Source organism: Phascolarctos cinereus, unplaced genomic scaffold (genome assembly GCF_003287225.1).
Source record: "Phascolarctos cinereus isolate Bilbo 61053 unplaced genomic scaffold, phaCin_HiC Scaffold_5;HRSCAF=322, whole genome shotgun sequence".
NCBI lineage: Eukaryota > Metazoa > Chordata > Mammalia > Diprotodontia > Phascolarctidae > Phascolarctos > Phascolarctos cinereus.
The window spans coordinates 183,143,645-183,168,286 of NW_027555958.1; the positions used below are offsets into that span (position 1 = coordinate 183,143,645).

A 24,642-nucleotide genomic window follows, 5' to 3' on the forward strand; every position below is an offset into this window, starting at 1 on the left:
CAGGAAGCCCGCCGCCTCCAAAGCACTGCAGTAGCTGCCACGTGTACCTTGAGAAAGCTCCAAACTCCAGGAAATAAGCCCCGCCCCGTCCACTGCAACACAGCCCAGCAAACCGCCAGGAAGCTAGGCCGCAGGCGCAAAGGACACGTGCAGGGCAAGGTGAGCTCCCCCAACCCCAAACCAGGGGTGGAGTTAGCCCCGCCCCCCTTCCCCTCCTCCGAGTAAACGATTGGTTGAAGAAATCTAGTCTCCAGGCGGAAAGAATACGGAGGAAACAGCCACGTCTTAGGAGAGAATGAGTGGGATTGTGGGGCGGGGTGGGGCCGCCACGACTTTAGTACTTGGGGCTTTTACCCGCTTTTTTGGCCGTGTCCCACGCAGCTGCAGGGAGGTTCCCTCCGCATTTCTGGACAGAGGGCTGGGGGGCAAAATTGGAGGCTAGGTGAGCGCCGAGGCATCCATCCCTACCCTCCTTGGGTATTGAGGCCGAGAAGAGCTTTGGGGGGGGAGGGGCACCGGGAGGGGAATGACTCCACTAGTGAAAGCTCGAGAGCGCCCCCCTCCCCCCGCTGACATTACCAGCGGAGTTCGGGGGCAGACTTGGGGTCGTGCGCGTCTTCGGGCGGGAGGGGCCTTGTCACCGTTGGCGCCTGGACGGGGGGCGGCTCTCTAGTCTAGGGGTGAAGGTGGAGCGCTGATTTCCTGACACCTCTCCCCCCACCCCACCCCGTGCTCTGGAGGTGGGGAAGACTCCGAGACGTTGGAGAGGTCGGGATGGGAGAAGGAGGGAGAGGAGCCTAGTCAGGGAAGGAGGAGGAAGGATGCTGGGGAGGTAAAAGCCGGAGGCCCGAGGGGCCGACGAGGGAGGCGCCCCGGCCCCTCCCGCAGAGCACCCCCGTGCGCACCCCTGCCTTTCTGATGGAGAAAGCGCCTTCTCCCCGCCGCTTATGAGGCTTGGTGTCTCCGACGCATCCACTCGCGCCCTTGCGCCGTTTTCTCGGTGTTTGGCGGGGAAGAGGGCGTGGCGACCACCTAGTAGACCCAGCTTTTATGTGATTAACTAATAGCTTTCCCTATTCCTTAAACCTGTCCTTGACCTTTGCCCCACGTGCCCGGAATGGCTGCGATTGAGTGTGGGTATTTAAGGTAGAAAATTACACTTTGCATTGGACCACAGGTGCCCTTGCTTTTGGAAATACTCCGGGGGCTGTATCTGGGTGACCTTTTAGAGCCCATTCCATTCTGGAATAGCTTTGCAAGGTCTGGCTTTTTTATGTATACATATATGTATTTTTTTCTGTGCATCTTACTTAGCTCCACTAGGATCTTGTGAGAAAGAAATCAGTGGACTCAAACTAGAAGTGTGGATTTCTATCCCTCTCTCCTTTTTCTTCATTTCTTACATTCTTTGTTGTTTTTAAATTTTGAGTTGCAAATTCTGGCCTTCCGGCCCCCCCCATTGAAAAGGCAAGCAATTATGATATTTATACATGTGAAATCATGTATAAATTACCTTTGAGTGAACTTTTGTTGTTTAGTCGTTTTTTCAGTGTCTCCGATTCTTTGTGACCCATTTTGGGGTTTTCTTGGCAAAGATACTGGAGTGGTTTGCCATTTCCTTCTCCAGCTCATTTTACATATGAAACTGAGGCAAATAGGGTTAAATGACTTGCCCAAGGTCACACTGCTAGGAAGTGTCTGAAGCCAGATTTGAACTGGGGAAGAGGAGTCTTCCTTTTTTATCTAGCTTCCATCTAGTTGCCCCTTCATGAATCACAGTCACTGAATTCATCCTTGAGGCTACTTGAAATTGAGCCGTCAATCCTGGGTCAAAATGGACATTATTTCCATTTAACAGATCTTTTATTATTACTGTTATTGCTATTACTATGTCAAAATGAGCATTATTTCCATTTCACAGATTTTTTATTATTACTGTTATTGCTATTACTATGTCAAAATGAGCATTATTTCCATTTAACAGCTCTTTTATTATTACTATTTATTATAAGTGCTTAGTCTTTCTGAAGTAGCATTTTACTTTGAAGAGTATTAGGTACTGATTACTGCCAGTATTTAGATAAGCCCTGGCCCCTGTGTACCCTCATTAAGTTTATAGGTTGATGATGGGATATAATATACATAGTTATAAAAAAGAATTACCCAGAAGTTCATAAAATTGGTGTGAGGTGCTATGTGAAATTATTACTAACTTGGGGGTATCAGCAAAGATGTCACAAAGTAGGTAGCATTTGAGTTGGGTTTTGAGGGATGAGTTCTATTCCTGAGTAGCAGCTTCAGGGTCATTAGGCCTGTCTGGGAGGTCAACCTTAAAATAAATGACTTTTCCTCAGTTTGTTAAATTTGAGGTCATGTCTCACTCTCTGGAGGAGTCAGCTCAATTATTTCTTTGCAGAGATTGCCCGTAAAATATATTTGGTCACTTACAGTCTTTACTTAGTATTTTACTAAAAAGCTAGCATTTTATTTTTGTTTTATTTGTAGTTTATTAGTGAACTCTAAAGTTTTTATGTTATTCTGAAAACAGCAAGAATTATATGATGTATATTCAAATTTATAATTTTACAAAAGGAATATTATATAGTTTTCTGTTACATTGTGTTCTGTGTAATTTTTTAAAATTATATTTTCTCCAAAAATATCTTCAATTGTTTTAGACATGGATTGGGGTGCTGTTACTAAATTCTCAGCGTTACATGCCAAGCCAGATGGACTCTTTCTTCAATATGGTACTGCTGGATTTCGGGCAAAGGCAACCTTACTTGATCATGCCATGTATCGGATGGGATTGTTAGCTGTCCTGAGGTCAAAACAGAAAAAGTCTACTATAGGGGTTATGATCACAGCATCACACAATCCTGAGGTAATGGGTTCAGGGTTTGAAAAAGCAAATCTTTTATTTAAAAATCTAAAAGCTAATGTTTATGCTGTTTGAATCAATAATGTGTTTTCTGATTGATATGTTGTGGTCAGAGATTGAGACCCCTCAAAGACTGGAGTACACGATGAGCCATCTGGAATGAATTCACAGACTCAAGTATTCCTTAAGTCAAGTTGGCAAAAAGTTTATTGTTACTCTTTTCAGCGGGCAAGGATTTCTTAAGGATCCTGCAACCTTAGAGTGGTACAGTTAAAGTTTATATAGGATAAAATACAATAAAACATGTGCCAAATAGGCTAACAAGGTGATTCAGGGTGGGATTAGGGAGTGGTTAAGGAGTGGTCAGTTCTTAAAAGAACGTGTACTTCTTGTACCTACTGCACAGGCGTTTTACCCAGAGTTCACTAGGAAAAGCCCTCAAGGGGGGACAGATGGAGGTATGGTTTTAGGCCTGCTAAATAAGTAAGTCAACTAGAGTTCAGGGTAACCGAGAGTTGTCCAGTCTGCCACCAGTCAATGTCTTGTTTGACAAGACAGATGGAGGGAGTACACATATGTCTTAATTCTAGAATACAGTTAACAAGGAGCCCAGGATGTAGATAATGAGGTAGGGCGGTATTATAGATAGTCCAGTGGGTAAGAATGTCTTTATGACCCAGTGCAAAGCCAGTTCAAACTAATAATTCTTTCAGGGGCTGTTTGTAACTGCACCAAGGAAAGAGATAAGGGTCTTGCTGGGGCCCACTCATGAGTAATTGCTAGGCACAGTGTCCTTGGGCTGGGGAAAAACTGTCATGGATAGTGTTTCTGAGGCTAGGGAGAAATTGGGCACAAGCACCCAAACACCCCATCAGAAATATTTCTGAATCTGCAACAAAGTCATGGACTAACTTTCTTCATTAAAGGGAATGGCCATGCAGTATATGATTCTTTAGAAGGTGAGAAGAGAATGAAATAATATTTTTCACTTGGGGGCAAAAGTTCCTTATAAGGAAATAGTGATATATTTAATCCAAGTCACTTGAAAGTGAAGAGATCTCAGCTCAGAACTATCTGAACTTATTTTGGTGTTCGAGCAATTTCACCACTAGGTTGTGAATGGATCCTTGGGCTGAATAGATAGAGCCAGACAAATAATTTCAGGTGTTTTCTGAAATGACTTTTAAAAAAAATTTATTAATTTATTTTGATTTATCAACAATCACTTCTGTATGCTTTTGAGTTTAAAATTTTTCTCTCCCTTCTTCACCACCTTCCCCAAGGTGGCACACAATCTGATATAGGCTATACATTTACATTCCTATTAGACATATTTTCACAGTAGTGATGTTGTAAGTAAAAATTAAAACCAGTAGGAGGAACCATCAGAGGAAACAAAACTCAACAGAAGAGAAAAAAAAGATAGCAATTCAGCTTTCATAATTCTTTCCTTGGATGTGGGTAGCATTTTGCATCACGAGGCCTCTGGAGATGTCTTAGATCCTTGTATTGCTGAGAAGGGTTAAGTCTATCAATATTAGTCATCGCACAATGTGGCTGTTATTGTGTACAACGTTCTCTTGGTTCTGCTCACTTCACTCAGCATCAAACCATAGTCTTTTCAGGTTTTTCTGAAGTCAGCCTGTTCATCATTTCTTATAGCACAGTAGTATTACATTACATTCATTTACCACAACGTGCTCAGCCAGTCCCCAACTGATGGGCATCCTCTCAATTTCCAATTCTTTGCCACCACAAAAAGAGCTGCTATGAATATTTTTGTACACGCGGGTCCTTTTCCCATTTGTATGATCTCTTTGGGATATTGCCCTAGAAGTGCTATTGCTGGGTCGAAGGGTATGCACATTTTTATATCCCTTTGGGCATAGTTCCAAATTGCTGAAATGACTTTTTGATCTCTTTTTGAACTCGCCTGGAGGCTTCAAGCCCACAAACATTTAATTTAATTAAGCAAATACTTATTACCCACCCAGTGTATGTAAGATACTACTGCACTGGGGAAACTAAGTGTTTAAGTTCCCTGGGCACTTCGTTTTGCACTGCTTAAATTTTGAGATTTTTTTTTCTTTTAAACATGAGGTTTATGGTTATAGGACTAGGGCATGAAATTTTCTTTTTAAAGAAAGCCCAAGTTTAAGAGGTTGTTCTCTGTGTCCTGAATGACCCTTCCTACCCCTCCTCTCACTGTCCCCTTAAAAAAACAAACAAACTAGTAAGGAAGGTTGCTTTTAACCTAATTTTGTGAATAGTGTTCAGATATCTATATCTGATTGTTTACTTATGGGAAGAATCTCAAACATGTTAACTGGTTCAAGGAGGCATATCGCAAATCATTTCATAGACTGGAAAGTTTCACATAGGCTATCATTAGTTAATAGCTCACCCAAAATGGTCCTTACTTGCTGTTTTTTCCAGGAGAATGGGCAAAAACAAAGACGAGTCATTTCTTAGAAGGTTTATGTGTCACCTGTTTGCCGACCAGAGTGCATTTAAAGTCAGAAGTGAACCAGGGCAATAAGTGTCTCATTCTGCTCCAAGTATCCACCAGTCTGTTATTAGATGACAACCAATACGTTGACCACATTTTCTTTTAAAATCATTTTGAAACTCCTGTGCAGAGTAGCACTACTTCATTCACTCTACATTTACCACATCATTTTGGGTGGTTCTGCACTCATGTATTCATAACACTTTTTAATTTGCTTTTTTTTTTTAAAGGAAGACAATGGTGTGAAGTTGATTGATCCTTTGGGAGAAATGTTGGCTGCATCTTGGGAAGAACATGCCACCCGTTTGGCAAATGCTGAAGAACAAAATATGCAAGCTGCCCTGACAGAAATCTGTCATCTAGAATCTGTGACCCTGCAACAGAAAGCTATGATAATTATTGGCAGAGATACCAGGTGAATAAAAAAGTACCAAGTGAAATCATTTCCAGGAAAATAATGAAATAAATGATTACCAGTAGTAATTGTATGTCACAAACCAGTACCTTGACAAGTACCAGGTTTAACATTATAACAGCGACAACAATAATAGCATTTATATTTGCTTTATAAATATCTCATTTTGTCCTCTTAAGAATTCTGAGAGATAGAGGTTATTGTTATCTCTATTTTACAGAGGCAGACAGAGATTAAATGACTTACTCAGGGGTCACATAATTAATAAGTGTTTAAAGATGGATTAGAAATCAGAACTTCCTGACTCCAGGTCCAGGGTTCTATCCACTGGGCCACTTAACTGCCTAATTATAGTTTTGCCTATGCTATTGGGAAATAAAAGGAGAGAACTAAGAACTTAATTTACCCAAGATGGTAGCAGTTCTACTTTAGATGTTCATCTCCTGCCATTAAGTTGTTTGACTTTTTTTTTTTTTTTGGTGAGGCAATTAGGGTTAGGGCAAGTGACTTGCCCAGAGTCACGCAGCTAGTGAATATTGTGTCTGAGGCCAGATTTGAACTCAGGTTCTGCCAAATCCGGGGCTGGTGCTCTATCCACTGTGCCACCTAGCTGCCCCTTGACTTCTTTCCCTTCAGTTTCCTCCCTTTAATCAACAGGCTTTGGGCCCCAGGCCACTGTTGACTTTGTCCTCTGCAGGTCCCAACAATTCAGTTCCACATTTATTAACTACCTGTCTTACGCAAGGAACTATAAGAGCTGCTAGGGATACGAAGATAAAAATAGTCTTTGGCTCTCAAAGATCTTCTGTTTTCTTGGGGCTGGAGAGGGAAGAGAAAAATGGCAGCTACAAAAGGGGCTGTTTGCTCCTGTGAATATGCCCTGTTATTTTTTTAATCCACCCTCTCCCATAGAAATAAAACATCATTCTATTTTCCCTACACTGGAGTTCACTGGAAAAATACTATAGCTCTCTATCATGTTATGCTTATTAGACCTGTTGGCAGCTTATGACTTCACTGTAATTTCTTTTTTTGTGTAATTAATTTGTTTATAACCTTTGAAAAATAAGTGTCCCGATATTTATGCTAAAAAATAATCCAAAGGAAATTAACATCCCACTCCATAAACAGTTTGGACTCAATATCCTTCTTTGACATTAGTAAAATTATGATTTTATAGACAATAGAATCTGTCCAGATACTTTGGGGATAAAAGTCTCATAGAACTATTCTAAGAAGGTTTTATCTTCTCTAATAACCAAAGCAAAAGGGAGGTGGGAAGGTTTGTATACTTTTTGTTGTTGTATATTTTTACACAGACTCAATTATGCATTCATCTGCTTTATTGCCACCTAAAAAAGCAATTTTAAAAAGATCTTTTAAAAGAAAAGGTTTGTATCATGTTTTATCCTGCTGTTTGTTCTGTTGTTTCATACATGTTCTGTTTATTCAAATAAATTCTCAACTGAGAAATAATTTATTTAATTTATTATTAAGATTCTGGTTTAGGGATGTTCAGGTTAGTATAGTCAAACCTTTTATGCATGGACAAATTTGTCCAGGGTTTTTAAAATCTTTTCCATCATAAGACTATTTGGTACTAAAATAACTCACTTGATATACTGTTTCAGTTTTAATGTGCCATATTTTTGTACATTTTATAGCATGTTCTTCTAATACTCAGTGTTAAAGTTATGTATTTGTTACCCAGAAATGTACAACTTAGGGATTCTGTCTTTGTTTTTATCCATTGAATTATTTTATTTTCTTCCTTCTAAAAAATTTTTCCCCCTTTACTTTTCATTTCTTTTTCTACCCAAGGCCCAGCAGTGAGAAACTTTCACAGTCTGTAATTGATGGAGTGACTGCTTTAGGGGGCCAGTACCATGGTATGTATTCATCTAAACTTTTATGTTTGATTTTAAAGATGACTATAATAGGACAACTTAGAGGATGTATTTTACAAATAAACCCTATTATAAGGTGATGCCAATTACAAACTATTTAGTCTTAGTTTGAGTTCAAATTAGGAAATCTATGTTGAGCGTTTTTCAGCACCTGATGAGCTGCCAGTCTCTTCCTGACTGCCAAATAGTGGGAAGCATCTGTTTGAGACTGCCCCTGTACTCTCCTGTGGTCATTAAGATTGTGGTAAGTCAAAGGACCTCTCCCCAATATATCTTAATTCCAACCGAGGGAAAGAGTCTTAGAGTGTGGTATCCATTGAAGGCTTGGGCACTTCTGGCCCCATTACCATACTTACAAGGAATATTGTTCCATTATTGATGCTTGGTGAGACTTACTGCTTTTTAGAAATCAGGACCATTTGAACAAGGAAAGTGCTGTGTTTTTCTTTGGGGCAATTATTTTTCCCAACTGGAAGGCGAATCTTAAATGTAACATTGGATTTTTTAAAAAGCAAATTACATATTTTTTTGCAAGTGCAAGCATAATTTTTTTTAACTTAATGGAACAAAATGGTGGTAATTTGTTTCAGAATTACTGTTCTGAAACGTTGGTGCCAGCCAGATAACAACCTTCACAAAGAGCCTTTGAGGTTGCTAGGATACTGTGACGTTTGTCACAGTTCACCATTATTAAGAACATAATGTATACATAGCACCATGTTAGTAGGAGCTATCTTAAAACCTTTGTATTGCATATACTGAATATATACAGTATAAAACTAGGCATAAAGCTTTAGGTCCTCAGAATGAGCTATGCTTCTGGAAGGGAAATTAAGCAAAGAGACCAAACAACAGCTAAATTCTTCTCCATTTTCATTCACTCATTCCCCTTGCAGTCTTTTTTCTACCTCTACCACTACACTAAACCTACTTTCAGTTGCCTTGCCTTTTCTCATTTCTTATTGTGTGGCATTTGACACTGTAGAATATTGCCCTGTTCCTTGAAAGTTGCCTTACCATGTTTTTCTGTCCTGGTTCTCCTGCCTTTTTAAAACTGCTTTTTCTCTATCTTTGATCAGCTTCTTTTTAAAGTACTCTTTTTTCCTTGTGCAATTTTTGCTTGTTTAGTATTGCTAATTCCCATTGCTTCAGAAATCACCTCTATGCTAATAATTCCTAAACAGTCCTGACATTGTCTGCTCTTTCATTTCTTCTGTCTGTAGCAGACTGTTCTACTTATATATCTTGACATCACCTCAAATGTGTTGCAAACTGAACTAGCTCCTCTTTTCCCCCAAACTATCAAACTTTCCAGCTCTTCCATTTTTCTCATTAGTACTATTCTTCCAGTCTCCTAGGCTAGAAATATTGGAATAATTTTTTGCCCTAACCTTTCCTTGAGCGTACCATTTAAGACAGTGCTTTTTATACACGTGATAGAGACATGCAGTAAATGTTGATATGTTGATGAACATTTGTGTCCAAGACCTTTTATTTCTTATTTCAGAATATTTTTTGAATTTGCCCTTTTAAAAAAAAATCCTTTTTTTCAATTAAAAATCTATTGTCCTGCTTCCCTTTCTTTCTCCCAACGAAAAAGAAAACCCTTGTAACCCATATACAGAGTCAAGCAAAATAAATTCCAACATTGACCATGTCTATGTATTTTATTCTACACCTTGAGTCCATTACTGCTCTGTCAGGCAGTAGGTAGTATACTTCAATCATGCTATCCATGAGGTTAGTTATTATATTGATTAAAGTTCTTAACTGTTTTAGTTGTTTGTCTTTACAATGTTATTATATAAATTGTTCTTAGTGTTCTGCTTACTTCACTCTGCATTATTTCATGGAAGTGTTTCCAGGTTTTGTCCTTGACTTTCTATTCTTTATGTTTATATAATATATTATATTCTAAGGCAGGCCTGCACAACCTGTGGCCACAGGCACACCAAAGGATTATAGGCGACTGGTAAAAAATGTAGAGGATGCCAGAAATCCTTTGGTGTGCTGCAAGCAGCCCTCAGGCTGCAGGTTGTGTAGGCCTGTTATAAGGTAATTGGTGGTGCATTGGATAGAGCATTGACCCTGGAGTTGGGAAGACCTGAATTCAAATCCCACCTAAGACATATGTGACCAAGTGGGCAAGTCATTCAACCTCTATTTGCCACAGTTTCTTCAACTGTAAAATAGAGATAATAATAACAGGGTTGTTGTGAAGATTGAATGAGATAATATTTGTAAAAAGCACTCAGTCCTACTATGTACCTGGCACATAGTAGGAACTATATAAATGTCCCTTCCCCAGTTATTCTGTTTTCCACAATTCTCCGGGCCTTAATCATATGATATTTGGATTATTATTTTAAAATTTTTACATTACCTATATTTCCTAATATTATCCCCCCTCAGACAGCCATTTGATAACAATAAAAAGAGGGGGAAAAAGTCAGCAAAATAAATCCAATACATAAAAAAACCCAAACAAACCCAAACACCCTTGCCATATACTCTTACACAGCTTACAGTTTCCTAGCTCTGTAAAGAAGGGAGGCAGGTATCTTTTCATATCTGTTCTTTGGGACCAAGCTTGGTCATGATAGTTTCATAGCATTCAGTTTCTGTTTTGTTATTTCCATTAGTGTTGGAGGTGTGTGTATGTATGTATGTATGTGTGTGTGTGTGTATTTTGGTTCTGCTTACTTTACATAAGTTTATAAATCTTCCCATGGTCTTCTGTATTTGTCATATTCATTGTTTCAGTGCATTCACGTATCAGATTGTTTATCCATTTCCCAAGCAGTGGCACCGGCCCCGCGTGTGTGGCGTTCCCCCCCACCCCCAAGTTCTTTGCTGCTACAGAAAGCACTGCTGTGAATATTTTGGTGTTTCTGGGTTCTTTCTGTCCTTGGTTTCCTTTGAGTATATGCCTGGCAGTAGGATCTTTGGATCAGAGGTACAGATATTTTAGCCACTTTTCTTAGCATAATTACAAATTACTTTCCAGAATCGAAGTGATTTTCAGCTCCACTAACCCTTGTATTTTTAAAATTTTATTTTTTTTGCTTTTTGGTGAGGCAGTCGGGGTTAAGTGACTTGCCCAGGGTTCACAGTTAGTGTCAAGTGTCTGAGGCCAGAGCTGTATCCACTGTGCCACCTTGCTGCCCCACCATTAACCATTCTTTAACATTGACTCTTGGATTATTTAACAGCAATATAAACTGGGTTTCTAGTGTTGTTCCTTCTAATCTGTCATAAGTATTTTTGCCAGTCTAGTTTTTCTAAAATACTATTTTAAATATGTTACATGTCTATTCAAGAACTTAACATACCTTCCTCCTTTTTTCTTACATCAGATCCATACTCCTTTGCCTGGCTTTTAAGGCTCATTGTGATGAGCCTCTCCTTTAATCTTGGAATTCCCCAACAGCCAGCCTTCATTTCAGTTCATATCTTCAAACCATTCCCGGCACATGACTTGGTTATTTGTACCTCTGTAATTTTGCTTGTGCTGTTGATGGTGACTTTCTCTTCATTAGGTGTTTTGCATTTGTTTCTCAACTTAAACTTGAAGCTTTTTTGGGAAAGTGACTGTGTCTTATACTTCCTTCCTGTTACCTAGTGTGGGATTCATAGTGATGGTACTTAAGTTCAATTAATGGTTCAAATAATAATTCCAGATGTGGACAACTTTTACATTTAAATTTTTTTAATTGCTGAGAAATTAACCATTAAGTCAGTGATTCTCACTTTGTACTTTTATATAACCATAGATTGTCTTCAATTATCTCTCGAGAAATCTTTATAATTTTCTGCACCTTAAAAAAAATCACATTTAATTCATATACAGACTTCTTCCCACTGTCTGAGAACAGTTTGACATCATTAATGATGTAAATCACAAGATGTTTCTAACTTGAGTGAAGCTGAGTTAACAAAAACATGAACCCAGTATTTCAAATACTTGAGACATGTAAGATTTTTATTCTTACTTAGCACAAGTGTCACAGAGCTGATTCTTGCCTGTTCTGGGCTTTGTTCTGATTAACCTAAGTCAGAGGTTTTAACATTTACATTACTATCAGTGTGTAGATAATGCAGTTGGTTTTTAAATAGGTAGGTCTAAAGGATTTAGTAGGCTAGTGACGGGTTTAATCTGGTCATTTGAGCCTGTTTTAAAATGGAACATTTGGTGGGACTAATAGAACAACAATAATAATGATTTTCTTCATAGCATGCCAGTGAAGGATGTAGTATAAGTATCTACCTCCATTTTGCAAATAAGGATATTGAGGCTCAGAAGTTAAATAGCTTATCCAAGACTATACAGCTTAGTAAGGTAGAGAGCTGGAAATTGAATTCAGGTGTCCTGAAGTCTCAAATCTAGTGCTTGACTTTATTAATAACCTTAGCTGCTCATTTCTTTAATCTGGACACATTATGCGTAGGTGGGATCCTAGGATATAATTTCTGAATAAATTTTTTTTTCTAAGGTGTATTTTTAAAACTAATACTTTAAAAATATTGTTATGCCATAAATGCAACAAATGTTGCTTGTTTTATTTTGGACTATTTGGGTTTATGGAATTTATTAGAAGTCATTCTATAAATTCACCTTCCAGTAATGTGATTGTGAACGAAGTTATTTTAAAATATTTTTACCCAGTTACTATTGATTTGTATCCATGTAGCAAAGCATGCAGTAGGAGATATTCAACTTAACATAAGAATATATTATTCTGTTCATTTAGCAAATGTCATTGTTTTTTGAAGAGTTCTCTAATGCAAATAAGCCCCTAATTTAAGAATGGGTTTGTGTCCCAAAAGGGTAAATGATTGATTATCAGATTATTCTTTGATGTGGTAGGGAGTGAAGTAGGGAGTTGGACATTACAATATAGCTGGAGTGGGCAGTAGGATAAGTGTTGTAAATATCTTGGTAATATATGGAACACAATCTTCATTTTTTTTTTTTGAAGTGCAACCTGCCTCACTTTTTTAGTGTTTCCCTGGTCGCCTCCTTAATACCTACCTGTAGTAGGTTGTTAAAAGCAGATGATCGTGGGGCAAGGAGACTTTATTCAAGCCTGGTCAAACTTGTCTCAGGTTTTTTAGGTAGGTTATTTGCCTTCTAGAACAGAGCATTGGTATAATATGGGTGTAGAATCTTTCTAGGTTAGTTTTTTTAGCCACTGTTGTCCCAAGTTTTGTAATTACTTATGGCTTAGAGTGGCTAGAGTTACTCCCTATTCTTCCTGGGTGTCTACCTTGTTTTCTGGCACTTTGGAAAAGTACTACTTTGGATTTATGCGCTCTTGCGCTCTCTCTCTCGCGCGCTCTCTCTCTCTCTCTCTCTCTCTCTCTCTCTCTCTCTCCTCTCTCTCTCCCCTCCCTCCCCCCTCTCTCTCACCCTCTCACCCCCCTCTCCCTCCCTCCCTCTCTCTCTCCCTCTTTCCTTCTTCCCTTTTCTCCTTTTGTGTGTGTGTGTTGATATATACATATGTGTATATAAGTGTGTGTGTATATCTATATAAAGTTTTTTTGTATATACTTACATACGTATTTGTTGTCTCCCCTGTTGAAAGATTGAGAGTAAGAATAGTTTCATTTTTGTATCCCCAGTGGCTAGCACATAGTAAGTTCTTATAGTAGATGTTTGTCGATTGACAGGGATGTCAATCATGGGTACTTTAACCATCATCTTCTTGGTTTCTTGGGGGTCATTTCATGAAAGAATGATAAAAAGAAGATTTTCTGGTTTTTCACTTTTTTTTTTTGTTAAAGCAGTTGGAGTTAAGTGACTTGCCCAGGATCACAAGCTAGTAAGCATTAAGTGTCTGAAGCTGGATTTGAACTCAGGTCCTCCTGACTTCAGGGCCAGTGCTCTATTCATTGTGTCACTTAGCTGCCTAAAATGTAGTTAATTTGAAAATCAGTTTGACTTTTTTTCCCCCCCTCTCTCCCTGGAGCCTTTCTTTTTTCAAGAGGACTGATTGGTCACTTGGCTATTCCCTAGTCTTATTTTTTTGTTTGTTTTGTTTTCATTTAATTAAGATATGTGGTAATTGACTCTTTCATGGCAGATTTTGGCTTAGTAACAACACCTCAGCTTCACTACCTGGTGTGCTGTCAAAATACTGATGGGCAGTATGGGAAGGCAACCATAGAAGGCTACTATGAGAAACTCTCCAGGGCCTTTGTGGACCTTACAAAACAGGTGAAAACTTCTTTAAAATGTGTTTTAGAATTTGACTTTGAACGAATGACTGGTTCTGTCACAGAGCATTTGTGACTTTCTTCTCTAACCTCCTTTTCTCTAAGGGGAAAATAAATTTTGTGTGTGTGTGTTTGTGTGTATTTATGGTTTTTAAAAACAACTACAAAAGAACTGGCTGAGTATGGTACACACCTGTAATTCTAGCTGCTGGAGAGGCTGAGATTGGTAGATGTATTGAGCCTGGAAGTTCTGAGCTACAATGGGCTATGCAGATCATGTGTACAAACTTAAGTTCAGCATCAGTAGTGATCTCCAAAGAGCAAGGGGCTACTTATGGAGGGGAAAACTGTTTCAAATTGTGAATGAAGCAGGCCAAAGTACCTGTACTAATCAAAGTGGGATTGGCCTGTGAGTAGCCCCTGTACTTTCAGCCTAGGTAAGATGGGGACACTCATTAAAAAAGCAAAACAAAAACTCTTTGAACCACCTGTAAGTTAAATGTATGAAACTGACAAGAAACTGAGAATTGCTTAGCCAAATGTTGCAAAATTTTTGCAAACATTCAACTTTAAAGGCAAAAGTATGTTGTTGCATTGTCATTTATTTTTAATAATGGTAACTCAGATGACTGTGATTTCAACTCATATCCCTTGATAGCAAAATAAGTTGTAGGAGTCTTATTTTTGAAACAAAGCTTTATTGGTTTTTAAGCTTGTTGGTTTTACATCATTTCTGGATAATTCTTCTATCTCCTCATTACCTTGCTACTGTCTATTCCATGCTTCCCTCTGTAACAAAGGAGAAAACAGTTAAGCAAAACCAAAACATTGACTGTATTTGACAGTGTATGCAGCATTCCATGGCCCTAGTGTACACTTCTCCAGTGAAAGGAAGTGGGGACATTTTTTTTACAGAGTTAAAATTAGTTATTATATAAGCCATCTCCTATGTAAAAATTGATGCTAAATACAATAGATTTCTGGTACCATAGCATGTCAAACCAGTGAAACTGTTAAAATTATCAAGCTTAACTGGATTTACTTTGATGTTTCTTGGTTTTACTATCAATACATTTTTTTGTGGGATTCCTCTAAAACTATTAATACATATGAACAAGGTTTATCTTTTTCATTGAAGGACACAGAATGTATTTTTTTTGAACATTTCATTTTATTCTCTCCCTTACATCTTTTTCTACTTTTTAAGACTTTTAGCAGTGGTCATAAAAACAGAGCTCTGAAAATCGATTGTGCAGGTGGTATAGCAGCCTTGAAACTGAAGGAAATGGAAGGCTATCTTCCACGAGAACTGTCACTTCACCTCTTTAATGATGGAACCAAAGGGAAGCTCAATGACTTGTGTGGGGCTGACTATGTGAAAACTCATCAGAAACCTCCAAAGGGTATGTAGTGTTGGCCATATAAAGTTTGATCCTTAACCAGTGGGAAATATAGAACTAGAAAATGGCACATAAAGAAGCTAAGGCCTATAGAAGTTCATTAACTTGATTTACCCAAGGTTCCATAGCTAAAATAATTAGCAAGTCTTTGATTCAAGCCGTCTGACTGCTACTATTTTATTCTTCTTAGTATGCCTATAGGTAACCTTTAGCTGAGAGAAATTCAAATGAATATATTTACTTTTTTGTGTGTGTGTGCGCCCATGATGTCACAAAATTTTTATTTTAAACAGGTCTTCAAACCATGGTAATGATTTTTGTTGGTACTCACCTTTTCCTAAGTCTTTATGTCAACCTAATTCCTATAGTACCCTCCTTCTGTAAGGGATCTGGGTCAGCTATATGTTAAGTGAGAAGGAATCGAAAAAAAACTTACATAATAATTTTGAGAGAAGCAGTCATGTTTCCTCATACTTACGTGGCTCAGTTGATAACTTCATTATCCTCTGTGGATTTAATTATGCAGATAACTCCAGGTCTATATATCCAACCCTAACCTCTACTGAGTTCCATTCCTACATCATCAACTGCCTATTGGCTATTCCAAACTGGATATCCTAGAATAGAACATATCAAACCCAATATGTCCAGAATAGAACTCTGCACTTCCTTATTTTTATCAAGCACGCCACCCAGTGCCTGACAAAACAGCCTAAGTGTTATCCTTTACTTCTCACTCTCCTTCAGCTCGCATATCCATGCAGTTCTTTTTGCTTTTACATCTACAGCATTTTTTAGACTTAACCTCTTCTGTGGGCTCACATAGCCACCACTCTAGTTCAGACCCCAGTTGCCTCTCACCTAAACTCTAAGAAGCAATAGCCTCCTCAAATCTCTCCCTTCTTCAGTGTATTCTCTCCCAGCAGCCAAAGTGATTTTACTAAAGTGCAGTTTTATTTATGTCACTCTCCTACTCAGGATACTCCCATGGTTACCTGTTGTTTCCAGGTATTTTCCCACTGCACGATGTGGAACCCAGTGTTAGTTCTTTTACTTCTTCAGCTGTGTTTCAAGATAATCAACTGCTTTTTTTCATTTGATTGGCTTTTCCTCTCTTTTGGATTGACCTGTATGCTTCACTTTAACACAGTAATTTAAACCATGAATGAGCATCAGGAATATAAAGTATTTTATGTATTTTGTTTCTCACAACACTGTGAGGTACAACAAATATATTTTATTATTAATATTTTAAAGTTGAGGAATCTGGGTCAGAGAAGTTGTAATTTCCTCATCACTTAACTTTTAGCAGCCAGCAGGAATTGATTAAGCACTTACTATCTGACGGGCACTATGCTAAACATTAGGGATACAGCAAAAGACAAAAACATGCTCTTTGCCCTCAAAGAGCTTACATTCTAATGGGTCATAGCAGCCTGGGCTTGAATTCATTCTGTGTGGTCATCTTTGATTCATGTTGTGGAAGAGAACTCATTTTGTGATTAGTAAAGGCTAGCCCAGACATTCTTCTGCCATGGTTTCTCAACAAGCATTTATCTACTGTGACCTTCTGTCATAGTGGAGAGAATGCTGGGCTTAGATTCTAGAAGACCTAAATTTGATTCCTGACCAGGCCCTTACTAGCTATGTGCCCAGGCAAGTCACTTAACTTCTTTCAGACTCAGTTCCTTCATATGCAAAATGGAAATAAAAAGCACCCTACCTCACAGGTGTTGAGGATCAAATGAGATACTAAATATAAAGTGGTTTTGAAACCTTAAGGTGCTACATAAATGTTCACTATTATTCATTTGAAGTTGTAAGTAGTAATGCAGCTTCTCAAAAAATTGCATAAGACCTTAGTTTTTGTGTAAATTAAGTTATGTGGGCACTTAGCCCTTCTCTCTGCAAACTTTTAAAAAACTTTTAATTCTGGCCATCTGTTAGTTGTAGGGGCTTCCATATATTAGATTACCATTACTGGAAAAAAGACCAAAATTTTATGTGCTTTAATGATGTTTAATAACACTAAATTAATCCATGTAATTCATGTATTATATAAATCATATGCAAAAAAATTGATCCTTTTTATTATTTAAGCCTTTCTAGGGGATTGTTCAAAGTGCTTAAAAGGTGGACTTTTCTTGGCATAGATATTTGATTCTTAGAACATATCTTAATATTACAAAAAACTCTGGACAACAAACACTGGATTGTGGTCCATTTGTAATTAGCAGTATTTTACTCAAATTTCATTGTAACTAGGGACTTTTAAATGGTATTTCTGAATTTGTTGTAATATACTTTTATTTGTAAAGACCGTTAAGATTTGCATTTGAAGTCCACTTGTTTAAAAAAAATCCTGTTTCATGAAATGGCTGTTACATATCATTTAGGTATGACCCTTGGGAAAGGTCTGGTTTGTTGGAGATCATGGCTTTCATTAAGCAGGCCAGATCATGAATATGTGTTCCGGGGAATTTTTTTCTCATGATAATTTCAATTTTATGCTCATTTTGTAATTATAAAATTTAGACAACTGTGTTTTTAAATTGTTCTGAATACCAGGATTAGAAGTAAAGCCCAATGAGAGATGTTGTTCCTTTGATGGAGATGCAGACAGAATTGTTTACTACTATAATGATGCTGATGGCCACTTCCATCTTATAGATGGAGATAAAATAGCAACTCTAATAAGCAGGTTTCTTAAAGAGCTTCTCTTGGAGGTAAGAAAGGATTTATGGGTCTCACTATTGAAACAGTTCTTCCATTCACTTATTTGCATGCAAATAAAAATTTCTGTGCCTAAAAAGAAGTTTAAGACTTTGTACAGGGTCTGAGGAGGTGGTAGCTGTAATTATTTGATGCTAGGGACATTTTATACATGGAACGTTTCATCTTTGAAACCTTAACCTGTCTTTGGATATGGGACAAAGTGCCTAGTATCTTGCTTCCTAGAACATTAACACAACCTTGGATTTTTCAGGAAGCTTATTTAACATTGAATTTTAGAAGACTAATGAATGCTCTTTTCTACTTACTTTCTCTTGGGTTGTTTTAAGTAATCAAATTATGTACCTCCCTTAAGAAAATACCCTCAATGAAAATCCAAACTGACCAGACAGTAACAGGGAATGATTATTCACATTATATAAACTCTTCAAATTACAAAAAGATTTATAACTTATTTATATAGAATTTATTAAGTTATTCAGATTTATAAATTTGAACTCCCCAAAAGTTTTTTGAAATAGTGCTTTCTGCTTATTTCTGCACCTGTAACTTGTTTTGGGTTCAAAAACAGAAGTTAAATGTCATGGTTTGGATTTGTTTAGGTTGGAGAAAATTTGAAGATTGGTGTTGTACAAACAGCCTATGCTAATGGGAGTTCAACACAGTATCTACAAGAAATCATGAAGGTATTCACGTTGATATTTTCTTTGTAATTGCAGCTTATTGTTAAAGATAAGCTTTTTTAGTAAGTTAGGAATATATTTATCACATTTCGTTAGGGAAACTTTTCTCACAGATACTTTATTTTTGAAAGCTGAGAAGCAATAATGGTTATTAATAGTCTTATTTTGTCTCTGCTGGCTCAGGGTATATGTTACTCTATATCATTTTCTACTATTATTGAACTAACTCTAGAAGGCACTGTTGCCTTCCTTTTAGGAGACTTATGGGCTTTAGGCAATTTTAATTATGGTAAGAAGCCCTAGGTGCCTCATTTGTCTCCCTAAGCCCTCATTTTTAATCTACTTTCAGAAATTACTCTGCTACTAGAACTCTTTTCAGAAGTAAGCTGTGAACCTATTAAGGTTTTCTATTTCTTTGTATTCCTATTGATAGGTACCTGTATATTGTACCAAAACAGGAGTAAAACATTTGCACCACAAAGCTCAAGAGTTTGACATAGGAGTTTATTTTGAAGCAAATGGCCATGGCACAGTAAGTTCTTTGTAAAAAGTAACTTTTAGAATTGTAGCAGGTCGTTTCATCATTTTCTGTGTGTGGATTGTTTTGTTATTTCATCAGTGCAGAATTTCCTTTACCAGTTCAGATCAGCACTTTCTCTGCAACTGAAGTGTTATGATTGCTTGGGTCACTGAAAGGTTAAGTGAATTGCCCAGGGACACACAGTGTCAGAGGCAGGACTTGAACCCAGGTTTTTCTGTCTGAGGCCAGTTCTCTAAGTACATTGCCTCTACTCTTATATAACGTGACTCTTTTTTTTTTTCAAGAGTTACCAAGATCAGTTCTTATCTATTCAAGTTATCAAAATTAACATTTGGCCAAGTCGTAATTATAAATAAGTTTATATCAAAATATTTGTTAATCATCTGTAATATAGCCGGTACACAAACCTAAAATAACATTTGCTTAAATGTCAGTATTTACTATTATCATTGTTCCAAAGTTTAAAACTGCATTTAAAAGATAAGGCATAGTGATCTACCAAATGGGCCCTTTTAATTTCTCAGTTTGTGAAAATGCCCTTATCCTATTTTAAACTGAAAAACAAATTTCAAAAAGAAAGGACTGAAGGTATCTGCTTTGCAGTATCATTATAGTTCTGACCTCCCATCTTACCCTGTCCCACACAACATTCTATTCATATAGAAAAAGTTACTAAAAGGTTAAGTTTATCACTTAATAATCTAGGAAGTTAGTAGCCATCAGTGAATTCAGATGTAGTTGGATAAAGGAATCTCTAGGGCTTTTGATATAGTGAACCTTATAGATAAAATGTATATAATTTTGATAGCAGATGTGATGAAACGTCTCTTAAAAATTAACCTCATTAGTTTTATTTTTTAGCAAACTGACCAGGGCCACTTAATGTGGCTTTTATTGTTCTTGATGTTAAAGTTAATACATACAAATTCACGATTATTGGAGGTCATCAACCTCACATTTACTGTACCTAGGCTCTCACACTCACCTTAAGCTTTTTCTCCATATATATTTCCTTCTCACAGTAATTTTAATAAAGCAGCCACGTCACTAGCTCCTGCACACAGGGCCTTTCTCTTCCATTTTCCTTCCAGTCCCCCTTTACTCAGTAGCTTAAGAAACCACAGTTGTGCAGAAGAGTGGGTATATATGCCCCTTATCTTCTCCACCGGTTTAGCTGTTAGGTAGAAAAATGGGCAGTGTTGCTGACAATAGCAGCCACAATTTGAGTTCCCCTTCTGCCTTTTAAAAAAATCTATCCTTTTGTGCTCTCATTTACTATTCTAATTTCCATCTTTGCTTTACTAAATGAGATTAGTATTAGGGACAACATCGCTTACCAGTGTCCTTGACACTAAACCATTGTCTTTTAGCTTTGTGATCAAAGGGAGTGTGGGGGAGGTGAAGAGTTTGAAGTGATAATATTTAGTGGAGATTATCATTGTCATTTCATGATTTCATTTTAGGTACTCTTCAGTAAGGCTGCTGAAAAGAAAATAAGGCAGCTGGCAAAAGAGGAAACAGATGAAAAAATAAGAAAAGCTGCTATGATGTTTGAAAATGTTATTGACTTAATTAATCAAGTAAGAACTAAAATAATATATTGCTTAAAAAGTGTGCCAGATAATGCACTGGTTGATTTCCTGGAAGGTTTAGTGTTATTTTCATGTTAAAGGGAAAAATGGGAACTCTAATAGAATATTCAGAAGTTATAGGGAGCAAGCTGTAACAAGAATAAGAATGGAAGGACTCTTGATGATGTTTTGGAACATTAGGAAATAGTCCATTTCATTGTACACCTTCACCTAAAGGCATAATCTAATGATAGTTACTAAGTATATGGGGAGGGGGGGAATTAAATATAGACACACATCTATACATGCACACATACACATGTATACTATCTTGTATCCAAAATGCTTTGTCACTCTCATCTCTGGTGGAATCAAAGTCAGGTAAATGGTGGGAAAAGTAAAACTTGAGAGCCAGCCCACTCACACCTATAGCATTATTAACAAATACTGTGTTCTTCATTTGGCAATTTGGAGGAACAGTCTGAGAGTTGTCATTTTATTAAAGTCTGTAAGTTTTAAAGAGGGACAAATGTGGATTTGAGAGAGAAAAAACCCATAATATTGATGTCAAGAAGAATGTTTAGGAGGGAGGTGCTATAGTTTGACCCAGTGACCTGGAGGAATTTCTTTTGCTTCTTCATAATTCCCTTTTCATTCTGCAGACAGTAGGTGATGCCATTTCAGACATGCTATTAATTGAAGCAATCTTGGCTGTAAAAGGTCTGTCAGTACAACAGTGGGATGCCATTTATACTGATCTTCCAAATCGGCAACTCAAAGTCACGGTGAGAGACCCCCCCTCTTTAAAATCTACTAAAGCCAAACTCTCAGATATGATTTCAGATATGAGAGTATTACAGTTATATCTTACTAGCTGTTTCTTATTGTGCCGAATTTTAAGTAATTTTGCCTAATTTCACTTGTTGATTATGTTTAGGTACAAAATTATGGCAGGGCAGCTAGGTAGCACAGTGGATAGATAGAGTGCTAGGCCTGGAGTAAGGAAGACCTGAGTTAAAATTCGGTCTTAGACATTTACTAGTTGTTGTGACCTTGGGCAAGTCACTTAACCCTGTTTGCCTCAGTTTCCTCATCTGTAAAATGAGCTGGGGTATCTAGTATCTTTGCCAAGAAAACCCCAAATAGGGTCCTGGAGAGTTGGGTACAACTGAACAACAACAAAATTATGAATAGACCCTAGGAAGCCTCAAGGTGTTAACTGATGAGCAGGATATTTTTAGAAACGAAGGGGTTATAACAATAAAAGATATGTTTCCTTTTACCTGTGATAAAGTCTAATCTGCATTTTCTGACTTTTTGCCTTATTAAATTAAATCAGAGGGACAGTCTTGAAATTAGAAATCAGCTTATTTACACAAAATGTCAAAGTTGAAACTGTCAAATGAAGAGCTGTATATCATCTGCTAAAATGGGATGAAATATAGATCAAATTATGTAGAAGGTGTTTTGAGACTTAAGTATTTTGGAGTGTTCTTTTTTGGACTGGAATTGGGTTATTAGGCCTTTAACAGCTTTGTAATTTTGGGATAGGAATGATTAGCAAAAAGTAAAAGATAGGGGGGCAACAATGAATTAACAAAAGACAAATTTTCTTATGTGTTAGGTTGCAGATAGGCAAGTAATTGATACCACAGATGCTGAGAGACAAGTAGTTACACCCTTAGGACTACAAGAGGCAATTGATGAACTAGTGAAGAAGTACAAATTCTCACGAGCTTTTGTCAGGCCATCTGGAACAGAAGATGTCGTCAGAGTATATGCAGAAGCAGATTCACAGGTAAGAATTAGACTGTAATTACCATTTCTTATTTATAGAATGCTTTAGCATTATAAGATCTTCCTATTTTAAGGCTTAGATTCAGCAGTTTCTACAATACTGTGTTTAAGAATGGGATAGGACCAGTCACCTGGTATAGTTTACTACATTAATCTTTATAGGTTATATAAAGGCAGTTATATAATTCAAAGACAGTATGTCATACATAGATTTAGAATTGGAAGAGACCTCAGAAGACCTCTCTTTGAATCTTCTCATTTTACAGGGGAGGAGCTAAAAGTCCAGAGAGTTTAAATGACTTGCTTTCGATAGTAATAGAGCCAGGCTTTGAACCTGCAAAAAAGCTTCCTTTCTTTGATGCTGTTAGAAAATGTGTTTTCAAGTCACTTGGAACACATATTAGATTTCTCTAACACTCTGCTGGGGTTGCCTTCTAGAAAAACCTACAAAATCAATTATCAGTAGCTTGTACTTTATGAAACCCTACAGTTTAACCATTATATTCAATATCTACAAACAGTAGTCTGAATCCAAATCCAGTACTCTTTTCATTAAGGCACTTGACATGTTTAAAGCAGGAAACTAACTTGGAGAGGAAGCAACTTGAGGACTCATCTAGTTGGGTGAATATCATATCTGCCAATCTTTAGTAAAATCATCTGAATTTTTGATCTTAGTGTACCTCTTTGAAAAGTATCAAATATCACTCCTAGCTTTTTGATTGGGAATTTCTACATTTTCCTGTCTCCTTATTATGACTGGGTTTTTAAAGCTTTTTATTTATTCTTTCAATACATAAAAGCATTCTACAGTGTGGAAACAGTAGCCCATTTTCATCATTCTAGACAAGTCTGAGGCTATATTAATGTTATTTTCCAAGCAGGTCCCTATTGGATTTGGCATAGAAAATTGCCTAAAGTTATCTGTTAATTGAATATTTTATAGCCTCCTTAAGGGAGCTTTTGTTGAATTTTAACAAAGATGAAAGAAATGAAACCCTACCTCATTCAGGAGAAAATACCTGACTTACAACATGTAATACAACAGTATCAAGTTTTCTACTCAGGAACCTAAGTAGAACTGGAAGATGACAAACACATGCTTTCTATTTGAGTATGTTAGCAAAGGTATGTGAATATTTTGGTTACTGTTGAAGTAAAAGGAAAGGAAGGAAGGAAGAAGTTCTGATTCATTTGTTAAAGTAGCCACAATGACGTTTGCCAAGCAAGATCCGTTGAAGTTTCTAAGTATATGCTAAAAATGAACAAGTAGCAAGTATTAAAATACTTACATGTTCTTTCACTTATTTTTAAAATAATTCGCAGGTAAATGCAGATAGACTTGCAACTGACGTAAGCTTGGCAGTATTTCAGCTGGCTGGAGGAGTAGGAGAAAGACCAAAACCATTTTTCTGAAGGAATGTATACCAACTTTTTAAAAAGTATGAAATAAAAATAAGTGCCATTAATATGTAAAGGTAATGATTTATGACATGGGAAATTTAAAATTAATTTACAATTAGAATATTTTTAAACAACTGGAATAAAGTATTCCATTAATTTTCAAAATAAAATTTTAGTGATTATTGTAGATTTGATTTCTTGACCTAATTGAAGATTATACTTCAAGCAGTAAATAAAACTATCAGAAAATATTACTGTTCTGTAAGTCCATTATTACATATCTAAACATAACTTAGTTGCTGAATACATCATGGCTCCATTATTAATGGGACCTCTTACCTGGTTGCAGAGCACAAAATAGGTAGTTGGATGGTTTACTATATTGGGAGAAGGTACTTGAGATAGCTTTTCTCTTTGTTTTGCCTTTGGATTGTGTGGAGATCTAATGAATATCTGTCTTAGATTTTTGTATAAATTGAATCCACTTTCTCTAAAGGCTATGGTAGGGATTATCTTGAAAAATTCTATTCTGTAACCTTCCAAAAATGAAAGAAGGAAACCAAGAAAGACAGTATTAGAGACAAG

At 37.1% G+C, this 24,642-nt stretch overlaps 1 protein-coding gene across 3 annotated transcripts; it reads left to right on the plus strand.

Moving 5' to 3' along the window:
- The first annotated feature begins 96 nt into the window (after positions 1-96).
- On the plus strand, positions 97-24,130 carry PGM3 (phosphoglucomutase 3). 3 transcript variants are annotated; one of them, XM_020969896.2, is made up of 13 exons: positions 97-159; positions 2,679-2,884; positions 5,621-5,805; positions 7,627-7,694; positions 13,796-13,929; positions 15,136-15,331; positions 17,897-18,054; positions 18,664-18,747; positions 19,178-19,276; positions 20,749-20,865; positions 21,519-21,641; positions 22,481-22,654; positions 23,980-24,130. In XM_020969896.2, the coding sequence occupies exons 2-13, from the start codon at positions 2,681-2,683 to the stop codon at positions 24,067-24,069; spliced, it is 1,632 nt and encodes a 543-aa protein (XP_020825555.1). In that variant the 5' UTR covers positions 97-159; positions 2,679-2,680; the 3' UTR covers positions 24,070-24,130. The 3 variants fall into 3 exon arrangements, with proteins under 3 accessions (XP_020825555.1, XP_020825553.1, XP_020825554.1); XM_020969894.2 differs by lacking the exon at positions 97-159 and adding an exon at positions 257-442; XM_020969895.2 differs by lacking the exon at positions 97-159 and adding an exon at positions 595-740.
- The last annotated feature ends 512 nt before the right edge of the window (positions 24,131-24,642 follow it).